General features: G+C 34.7%; 2 protein-coding genes across 2 annotated transcripts in view; one reads left to right on the forward strand and one right to left on the reverse strand.

Moving 5' to 3' along the window:
- LOC306884697 (acyl-coenzyme A oxidase-like protein) overlaps nt 1–442 on the reverse strand; it is a 47772-nt gene extending 47330 nt beyond the window's left edge. The window contains exons 1-2 of the mRNA XM_079440811.1: nt 250–442; nt 11–107 (exon numbers count right to left, since the gene is read on the reverse strand). Coding sequence (XP_079296937.1) covers nt 11–107; nt 250–374 — 222 coding nt within the window. The 5' untranslated portion in view covers nt 375–442. The remainder of the gene's footprint in view (nt 1–10; nt 108–249) is intronic.
- Nucleotides 443–2766: 2324 nt separating this feature from the next.
- The window catches only part of LOC306884656 (lutropin-choriogonadotropic hormone receptor-like), a gene marked incomplete at both ends in the record, with an annotated part of 17521 nt that continues 8707 nt past the window's right edge, over nt 2767–11580 (forward strand). Inside the window, 5 exons of the mRNA XM_079440720.1 lie at nt 2767–2918; nt 7798–7869; nt 10498–10572; nt 10962–11036; nt 11350–11424. Of these exons, the coding sequence (XP_079296846.1) occupies nt 2767–2918; nt 7798–7869; nt 10498–10572; nt 10962–11036; nt 11350–11424 (449 nt within the window). The remainder of the gene's footprint in view (nt 2919–7797; nt 7870–10497; nt 10573–10961; nt 11037–11349; nt 11425–11580) is intronic.

The following is an 11580-nucleotide window of genomic DNA, read 5'->3' on the forward strand; positions in this document are numbered from 1 at the left end:
TCTCATGTACCTGATTTCGAAGGTGTTCTTTCATGAAAGGCAGTCTTAACATGTGATATAGCCTCTCTGCAGTCAGGTCTCTGCTCTGATCCAGAGTCAGTTCATAACTGCACCGAGAACACAGCGAACTCTCGTAAATTCAAATGAAGCGCAAAATGCATTTAAATCTATTATATCATTAAAAAACTGCGCACAGCCTCCATCGTACTCAAGATAACTCCTGTGAATCAGGAAACACGGTTTACTAACCTGCTGCACTGAAACAGTTCACATGCTGAGATCGCGTCACGACAAGCACCTTTAATCTCCCAGAATTCTCCATCTAGATATCTGGCAAGGCTGCAGGACTGTGTTTGATTCTTGGATGATAACATGACTTGAGTTCCTCGTGTTGTCACTTTCTCTGTAACTGTAACATTCCACTTCCGCGTTTGGATGATGTCACCGCGTTGCGCGGCAACACGACCAATTCACTTTTTTTTATCTTTTTTCTTTTTTTTTATCTCCAAATGAATTACTGAATAAATTGTACTCATTTATGAGGTTGCGAAATGTTTAAAGTTATAGGGCTGTAAAAATTAGATGATCGATGATGATTTTGTTTTTTATTATTATTTCTTATAAAAAGTTTTTTCCAAGTATATATAAAAAAAACATTATAATAAGGAGACTTTTTTTGTGTAACGACAAAAAAATGTAAATTAAAGACTTTTTGATCTTTGCTAAAGAGTAATTTTGATTTATGCATGATGTCTTTATCAAAAAAAAGTCATAAATTAGAAGAATGTATAAGCCTATATTTAATTTGGTCACATGCTGAATTCTAAAGTTGTTGTGTGTTTTTGAAAGTAAAAATGTGATATTTTTATCATAGGACTGTAAAAGGATAACATGTAAGTTAACACATCTCTTCCATCTTTATTTGACACTCTAACTCTATCACTCTCTATTCTAATTCTATTCTTAAACAAATACTAACACTAGCTTTTCTAATCTTTTTTTGTACTATCGATTTGTTTTCTTTTTATTTATTATACTATTAACAAAAGCAAAAAGGCCTCTAACACTAGCTTGCTCTATTCTTTCTCTATTCTATCTGTTTTCTTTTTATTTATTACATAATTAAAAAAACAAAACCTGGCTATGTGTACTGCGTTAAGCTAACTGAGACTTGTTATAGCACTTACATATCATTGCTCTTATGTTGATTTTGATTGCTTCCATTGTCCTCATTTGTAAGTCGCTTTGGATAAACGTGTCTGCTAAAATGACTAAATGTAATGTAAATGTAATGTAACAGTCAGCGATGATGCCATTATATGAAATGAGAGGAGTGGCCTACAGCTGTACTGGATTATGTCCTATCAAGGTTAGATTGTTCCTCCCATTCTTATCACTGGCACAGCCAGGCGCCGGAGCAGAGGCAAATAAACTACTGGCTGCTTCACAGGTCAGCGCAGCCTTAGAAAAACATAACCACTTACTGCCCATACGGAAATGTCAAATATGACATAAAGTGCCCTATATCATGAGTAATATTTGTTATTCTAAAGCGATATTTAATTTTTACATACAGTAAGTGGACATTCTTTGGGTAGATGAAGATATGCAGCTTATATCATATAAAATCTCCACAGTAACATTGGTATATTATATACATATATTAAGAATATCTGTGTAACCTGCATGATTTTTATATGGTATTTTATGTAGCAACTATGTCAGCAATATACTGTATCCTGTATTTTATTTATATATGCAACTTTATTAAAACAGCATATAAATAACCTGTTTATATCATGTTTGTTTACTATCTATCTGTCTATCTATCTATCTATCTATCTGTCTATCTGTCTATCTATCTATCTATCTATCTATCTATCTATCTATCTATCTATCTATCTATCTATCTATCTATCTATCTATCTATCTATCTATCTATCCCTCCATCCATTCATCTATCTATTCTTCTATCTATCCGTCTATCCATCTATCTATCTATCTATCTATCTATCTATCTATCTATCTATCTATCTATCTATCTATCTATCTATCTATCTATCTATCTATCTATCTATCTATCTATCTAGTTAGCTTTCTGTCTAAACTGTACTATTTTGACCTAATCTAACCTGACTTCTAAAAATTACTTTTTATAATGTGTGTGTGTTTGTGTGTGTGTACCTGTTTTTATATACCGGTGGGGACTTAAACCTGAATACACACAGACTCATGGGGACTTGTGTCACGGTGGGGACCTAAATTGAGGTCAAAAGCTTATAAATCACACAGAATTAGGTTTTTTGAAAATCTAAAAATGCACAAAGTCTCCTGTGAGGGCTAAGTTTAGGTGTAGGGCAATATAATATACGGTCTGTACAGTAGAAAAACCATTACGCCTATGGAGAGTCCCCACAAGGACAGTGAAACACACATGTGTGTGTGTGTGTGTGTGTGTGTGTGTAGGAGTTGGAGGGGCCACGCGCAGCGCGTTCATTGTTATTTCTGATATGACAAGATGCGCAGACAAACAGTTTATCTGTGAGCTCTTCTCCCAGACCCGACCCAGAGAAAGGACTGTGAACAAGTAGCTACCACACTATCAGACAACAAACTCTAAATCAGTCGCCTAACAAACTAATAAAAATGTAACCAAGTGGTTTATTTCCCCGTCAGTCTCCAGCGCGCGCTCGGTCTCCAGTCAGAAACCCGGCGAGAGGACAGTGGATTTTACCTGTTTAAACAAAGTGAAAACACGACCAGACAATGTGGAGATGTCTCCTGCTCGTGTCTCCTCTGCTGATGTCTTTCTGCGGAGGTGTGTGTTTCGTGTGTCCGGAGATCTGCCGCTGTTCTCAGAAGAGCATCACTTGTAACAGCGCGACGGAGAGCCTGAAGAGCAGAACTCACAGCAGACTGTAAGCATCTCTTCATCTTTCTCACATATAACTACACATTAAAGTCATATTGCACTGCATTCATTTATTAGGACTTGTGCTTTTGCTTCCCCTTTACATTTCAGTGTTCTGTAAAAAAAAAAGGTTTTCGATGCTGAAAGATTATTGGAGTAGCTTTACAAGAAAAATCTTCTTCAAAATTGCACGTTTAATTCAATACATTACTTGTCCTTTCTTTGCGCGTGAGGCTTACTAGACATTTCTAAGTAAAAATTATTTCTACACCATTTTTTTCCCCACCAATGTATAGGAGACAGGGGCACATCTGTATATGACAGAGCTGTCACATATAACATATATAAGTCACATTTCTATTGGGGCAAGTTGTCACATTCGCTTAATATGCTGTAATCTATAATTCATCAGCAAAAATAAATGCTTAATAATTATGTACTGTATGTGTATTTTACATTTTTGAGGTTAAGTGTATTGTAATGGTTCTGCTTTCTGCTTTCTTTCTTTTTTTTTGGTGAAAAGCCATTATTTTGGTTCTCAAAATATCGATATTAGTATGTTTGCTGATTAATGAAACTAATAGGGTCTGTGTGAAAAAATGGTGAATAGTCTGTCGGTACGGTAGTGATTCACTGTGATAATAAACCTCTTGAATATCATGTACATGAACACATAAAGCACATCTGACACACCCAAGTCAAGTCAGTTTAATTATGTCATAATAATGCTTATGTTACAGTACAGAATGTTAATTTGGAAATAAAAGAAAATTACAGGGAGGTACAGTATGTCATTTTATTTTGTGTGTGTGATTTAGACGGCCATTCCCTCTTCTCAGGCATTGTGTCCATGTTCAATTTATTCTCTTCTCAATGTATTTCTAAAGGCTCATGCGAATCTAACAACAACCCAAAAGAGACAGTGGACGTGCTTATCTGTGGCTCCGTTTCATAAAAAACATCCCAAAATGCATCTGTAGTCTAAACACATGTGTTCCATTCAGTTATCTGAATAGTAAATAAACAGTTATCTATATTTACCCATTTAATATCTGTAAAATGTACAATTTTATCAATACAGTCCATACAAAATGCATTACACTTAAAATTAAAGCCATTGTTTTGGCTGGTGAATTGTAAAAACCCCCAACCTGCCCCAACCTGACTTGATGTAAATGTACGTACATATATGATATATCCTATACCCCATGTGACAACTTGCCCCGGTCTCTAAATATATGAACAGTGGCTACAAAAAGTAAAAAGTCTAAATTACAACATACTAGAAATATGAAAATGTGTGGGGTTTTTTATTTTTATTATTATACTAGCTAAATATATTTGAATTCATTAATCATAGATTGGTTTTGTGCAGTGATTCAGAGATCTTGATTCAAACCTGTTGACTTTCTTATTTTTAATGTCTCTGCCGGTTAATATGAGACTGATTCATACTCTAAATTTTCCTCTGAAACTGTATTTATTCATAAAGTATTATGAATATATTATTTATAAAGTGCATTGGTTTCAGCTGAATAAAAAAAAACCTTGGGGTATATATGTGTGTATATAAAATATTTTATTATTTAAATAATAATAATAATAATAATAAATGTTTAAAAATATATTTTTCCTGTCATTAAGAAACAGTTTATATATTTTAGTATCATTTATATACATTTAGACATTTATATACATTATAATAAGTAATAATAATATATATTCTATTTTTCTATTTGAATTATTTAAATATTTAAAAAAATTATTTTCGCTCATTTTCCAGTCATTTGTGACACGTGTGTGTATATATAGTAATAATAATAATAAATAATATACATTTAAATTATTTCATAATTAAAAAAGTAGTTCCATTATTTTTCAGTCATTTGTTATGTATGTATATCTGTAAAATAAGTGTTCATCTCAGTGACTTTTTAAATAATTTTATGCATAAAATACCATTTTGTAAATACAAAAACAGTATTTTCAGCCTATTCCAGCTAATGCATGCTAAAAAGGCCTGCTAAAAACTTCCATAACCCAAAGTTGTGTTCCTATTTCCACCATATTTAGAGCTGCAATTTCTCCCACTGAGTTTTCTTTCTCCTCTTTCAGCTTGTTAGCATGATTGCAATAACCTGTTAATTTCCTTTGGCTCTGAATACACTAAAAGGCCTGGCTGTTAGTCCTGCTAAAGAGTAGCAGTGATGCAATATATGCTTCTCATTATAGTCCTGCTCACGCATGACACCTCTACCTTTTCTGAAAAAAGCAATGGGGGAGTTGTTGAAACGTGGCAAGCTTGTGAAAAGTACTATCCAGAATAGATGGGTCAAGTAGTTTTGTCAGACTGACGTGTCTCTCGACTCGGCTTGCCATCGCTCCCGCTGAGCTGATTGTGTTAAGAGAGTCTGTGTTTTATGTCCTTGAGGCCTTGAAATCATCTTCTTCCTCTAGTGAAACCTTGAGCCCTGATAAGAGTGCAATCAAGAACATGAGATAAACGAATAGTGTCCTTAAAATAAGAAAAAGCTTTCAGAACTGTAACCCAACTGTTTGTTTTTACTGTTTTGTAAGCTGTTAGTGTTTTTTATTCCAATAGTTTGAAACAATTATGTGGCAAATATCATTAACATAGTTTTGGAAGGAGCAAGGGTAATTATTTGTACAGTGGGTACAAAAAATATTAATATAATAATATAAATGAATATAATAATATTGTAATACTAATAATAATATTTTAAACAATTTTACAACTTAATAATAACAATAATATAAAATCATTTTCTATTTTATGCTATATTGTTGTTGTTGTTTACTTTTATTTTGCCAGTTTGTAGTAAAGGCCTTTGATTCTGAATAGTAGAATAGTTTTAAATTGCTTAGTTTTACAGCTTTATTTTTGATTTATCAATCTAAAATTTGTAAAAAAAAATCTATAACATTCTGCACTGTGCAGTAAACTCCACTGGAAATTCTTTCAACGTTTTCTGCATCACATAAAATGAAATATAAACATCACTTAAAATACCACAAAATATCAAAACAAATGACATTTAATTATTAGCATTCTTTTCAAGGAAGGAAGGAAGTGAATAAATCATAAAATCAATCAATCAATAAAATTAAACTTCACACTTAAACATGTTTTGAGGCTTCTATATGCATGTACAGAAGACTGATTTAGTAGCTTACACAACCTCCCTTTGATGATCCAGCCCTTAGATGAGCTCAGCACAGCAGAGGGCAGGAAATCTACCAGCCTCCACTCCAACCGAGAGTCTTCACGAGTGCTAACAAGAGCCGGGCGGTTACTCCACACTCACATCATTAGACCTGCACTGTAAAAGATGAATCAAGCAGCGCTTCGCAATTACAAACTCTGAGAGCACGGTGACCCGCTCTCAAAATAAGCCTTTTTAATTATCCGAGCGCAAAGGCTCCAATGCGAGACATAATTTGATGTAATTACTTGTAATTTGCATAGTCATTTTTTAGCATTGCATTGGAAAATTTGGTCCCACTTTATATTAGGTGGCCTTAACTACTACGTACTTACATTTAAATTAATCATTTGATACAATGCTCTTATTGTGTACATATATGTTTTTACACTGTACTTACATTTATATGTAGTTACATCTGTAATGAATTTCTGTAACTTCATTCATAATTACACTGTTGACCCATCCCTTACACCTTAACCCACCTTTAAACCTACCCATACCACCCTAACCTTACCTGTATCCCACCTCAATAGCAGCAAAAGTACTTATTTCTTTATGTAAGTACATAGTAGTTAAGGCCACCTAATATAAAGTGGGACTGAAAATGTAATTGTTGTTTGAAAATTAAGGGCGTAATGAATGTTATTGAATATTTACTGTACCTTTATTACTGTAAATAATATCTGTATTTGAGTTTGTTTCTTCGTGGGATTTAGAGAAATTTTACTATTCCATCACTTGCTCACCAGTGGATGGGTGCCGTCAGAATGAGTCCCAACAGCTGATAAAAGCATCACAATAATTCACCTTCATTAAGATGTTTTTAACTTTAAACTACTGCTTCTGGCCAAAATATGAATCCATAATAACGCTTCTTCCAGTGAAAGAGTCCACCCCCTGTTGTCCTCTCACAGCAAATCCCACCAACATATTTGTTTAGAGCTGTTTTGGACTGTTTGTCTTGTTAACAGCGCTTGATCTGTGCAGATTTCTCTCCTGATTCAGACGAGACATCTTTTACACCGAAAGCAATATTATGGATAGAGGACTTGCAAAATTTGGACTTATAAGGATGTTAATGGTTGATTTGTTTCTTACAAACAGCTTTTCACTTCACTAGACGTTAATTGATGGACTGGAGTGGTGTGGATTTCTTGTGGATTATATTATTTTGATGTTTTTGTCAGCTCATTCTGACGGCACCCATTCACTGCAGAGGATCCACTGGTGAGCAAGTGATGTAAAGCTACATTTCTCCAAATCTGTTCTGATATTTCATATAAGGATATGGCAGAAATAGTAAGAGTAGTACAGTTGTATACTATTCTTAATATTATGATTTGACATGGTTGAATGGAGGTCAAATGTCTGTTCGTTTCAGATTTTGGTCCTTGCTGGATAAGCTTTTATCTGCTTTGTCTCAGGGTGGAAGTGCTTTGCTGACGTACAACTTCCTTGAGGCTTATCAAACCTTATAGTTTACCCTAGTTTTCCACAGAATAACCAAGATTATTAATTTTGTCCAGTTTGCATAAAATGTTTTATGCTTTCTAATGGTTGCTAGTGCATTGCTATATGGTTGCAAAAGGTTTTTTAAAATTCCAAACCACTTATTCATGTGAAATTATCATTAATTCTTCCTGTGCATCTCAATTTCAGAGATTTGAACTACATATCACTGAAAACCATCAGCACTCACAGTTTCGACGGCCTGAAAGGAGTAAGAAGAATGTGAGTATTCATTGTTCTTAAAAACTGATGACAGATAACCAGATGTTTAGCATGTCCAGTGAAGGGAAATGCCATCCATCAACACTCCTCTTCAAGCCAACAGGCTCATCTCCACATCATGTGATCTGTGAGGAACATCTTTGATGTTCACTCCCTGTTTCAGAACACAGATTAGAAGGAGATCTCAATGTCAGTTTTTCCTTGCAGAGCTTTGAAAAAGCTCAGGACGTCTAAGTTGGGAGGAACAGTTTGAGCACTTGCACAGAATAGATTATTCTTTGGCATGAATAGCGAGCATTAAAAGCAGCAGTATTTTGACGATGACAGTTTTAATATCACACTTAGAGTCCAAATTCTGTGAGAAATCTGTCTCTCATTTGTCCAAAAAGAAATGGCCTCAGATAAGATGTGTTTGGGCTACACAGACAAATTCATATGGGAACTAACCTTTATAAACCTTTTTAGCTCAAATATGCAGAAATGTATAATGCAATTACAGCATAAACAAAAACCTGAATTAGAATGTGCAAGAATGCAATGCAATTACACATTTATATAAATGATCATAACAGAGCTGTTTTGTTTGTATAGGTGGTACAGAAGTATTTTGGCCAAACGTACTGCTTCTCTGTTAGTGCTTTTTAGCATTTATGTGAACGGTTTAATATGTCTAATAAAAATAATACTTTTATTTAGCATGGATGCATTAAATTGATCAATCGTGACAGAAATGGTAATGGTTATGGTTATTTTAAATTATAATAATATTTACTGCATTTTTGATCAAATAAATGCAGCCCTGGTGAGCATAAGTGACTTATTTCAAAAATATTAAAAATCTTACAGACCTGACCCCCTCTGAGTACAATCCATGCATAGATCGCTTAAAAAATAATTCTTTGTTGTGATTTTAGTTTATGGAATATTAAATTTATACGTTGATTTTATTGTACTCATAATAAATTATATAAATGGTATTAAATATGTTTAAACAGCATCACATTTATTTAATTTGTGCATTTACTTACAGTTTTTCTCGATTGCTTAAACACATTTCTTGAAATTATGCCTCTAAACACAAATCCATAACTTCTAACTCAATTCCCCAAACTTACTATATTCAGGTCAAAATGAAGCTATCCACTCAAAACAACTCACTCTTGCTGAAAAACCAAACTTTGTTCTTAGACATGACACACAAACCCTCAAAAACACACACGCTACAACACAGTCTTACACACTGATGAGATCCATTTAAAACAATGCTACAAAAACCGATAATAAGTTCTGTTGCTTGGGTTATTGGTAAACCAGTCATAAACCAGAGCAGAGCAATGGAAGCTGACCTTATCCAAAACAACAACGTAGCAAGGCTGCACTGGTTGTGCTGGCTCCCTTTGGTCAAGCTGGAACACACGTTCTCTTAGACCATCAAGGAAACAGAGAAGGAGCATAGTGTTATAAGGTCCAAGAATGGCATGGCGGTGCATTGCCCTTCGTTGGCTGATGGCTGCGCACATACCCATAAAAAAAATATATATATATTTTCAAATGTATTTTTAAATATATTTCAAAATATTTAAAAAACTGCCAAACACAAGATCCAGGGGGCGAGGTTGGATCCAGATCCAACTCCTCCCACCTTCCATATACCTAAACCTACCCGTCTCCACCCATTTTTTGGCCACAATTATTATTTTTTTTTTTTTGCCATATGGGCTTCACTCCTCTTCCTCTCCGTACTCCTCCTCCACCTCCTACTCTTCATCTTTTTTCCTTTGCTTCCTTCACTCCCTTCTCCTCCTCCTCTCTGGTGTCCTCGACCTCTTCCTTCACGTCTCTCTAGATACATTGTTTCAAACCTGTATGAGCTGACTTTGGGCCTTTTATCATTGAAGCTTGATTGGTGTGTGATAAATTTGGACTCCTAGTGTTTCCACTTGGGTACTTGTGTGGCAATTAGCTCAAACTGTGCTGACTTGAGTGAACTATGTTGAATGCTAGTGCTTTCTAAATTACCACATGGTGTAAGCACTGAGAAATGTAGGGATTTGTGTGTGAGTTTTGCAGTAACCGTTCACCAAATCTGACTCATGTGTCAAAGCAGGGGAATAGTGTTTATAGTTTAGGGAAATGGGTGTGCTTTATTAAAAATGGCGTTATGGTTTTGAAATTTTAGTTTAAAAGCTTGGTTGTAGCGTTTTAGCAATAGAGAAAAACTAATTCAGCATTATTACAATTTCATTCAGTTCTGTGAGACTGTATAAAGACTGTGCAGAAATATTTTGAAAATTCACAAACGGGCATTTAAAAAAAACAAAATCTCAAAGTTTCTCCAGAATTTACTAAATGAGTGTCCTGATATCTCAAAAAACAATTCTAGTTCCAACTGGTTTTATGCTTTAGCTGCTGTCAGTGCATAGATATTGTATAGTTAAAATGATTCAAACATACAAAAATATACATGAATTCAAAGTCAACATGAATCCAGATTTAACCTGTACTTTAAATTTCCTGTTCTGATCGTGCACAATTCATTTATTCACTTTTATAAGCACAAATAAATATAGAAAATTGTGTATTTTAGGACAAATTTTACTTCTAATTTTATTTTGTTTTTTAATCCAGAGAAATCGCCCAGAGCACATCAGTGGAAACCATAGAGACGGAAGCATTCAACAACCTTCTGAATGTCTCAGAAATGTAAGGAACAGTAATGAAAGTGATTCACGGATCATTTAATGACTGTGTTTAATTACTTGTCGTAATTAGGGGAAAGGGAAGTGGTGTGTGGCCAAGTATGGTGACCCATACTCAGACTGAGATGAGACCCTTGCTCAAGGGTCTCACCTCAGTCGTGGTATTGAAGGTGGAGAGAGAGTTGGTTATTCACTCCCCCCACCTACAATCCCTGCCGGACCTGAGACTCGAACCCACGACCTTTGACTTATCAAGTCCAACTCTCTATCCATTAGGCCACGACTGCCCTGATTATAACAGACTGGAACAGAAAGTTCTCTAACAGAGTCTTTATAGAGAATTGTGTCATCTGTTTGTGTCATCTGTTTCTCATGCAATAATTTGTGTCACAGCTCAATCCAGAACACACGGAACCTCGTTCACATCCACAAGCGGGCGTTAAACCACCTTCCCAAGCTGAGATATCTGTGAGCATTTCTTCTTCAAGCTCTGTCTACAGAAATCCCATTCTAATTGATATTAACTATTATATTGATTTCATTTTCATATGAACCCATACATTGAGACATTGCTAATCTCTCTTTATGAAGATCTCAGCTGTTAAAATCTTAAAAGTTTCCATTTGCTTTGTAATAAAATCATTAATATTGAGAAAAAACAACTTAGATCTGTCTGTCCTATGATAACTTTAATTATATTCTAAATGTAGTATCTCTAAGTTGCAAAATGTTTTTCTTTCACTGGTCAAAACCAAAATCCTATTGATTTTTATGTCTACAGGAGCATTTCCAACACAGGCATAAGTGTATTCCCTGACCTGACCTCCATCTTCTCCCTTGAGTCTGATTTCATTCTGTGAGTTTTACCCTGTGGCTGTTATTTCACTAGTCTGTGTGATAGATGTGGTGAGTGAGAACGAATGATAGAAAGTAATTGTGAAGCTGTAATGCGGGCATGCTACCGTCTCTTATCTTTCTCATGCTGGAGTAATAATGGAGTGTTATAAAAGAT

The sequence above is a fragment of the Barbus barbus genome (assembly GCF_936440315.1).
Source record: "Barbus barbus genome assembly, chromosome: 18".
Taxonomy (NCBI): Eukaryota; Metazoa; Chordata; class Actinopteri; order Cypriniformes; family Cyprinidae; genus Barbus; species Barbus barbus.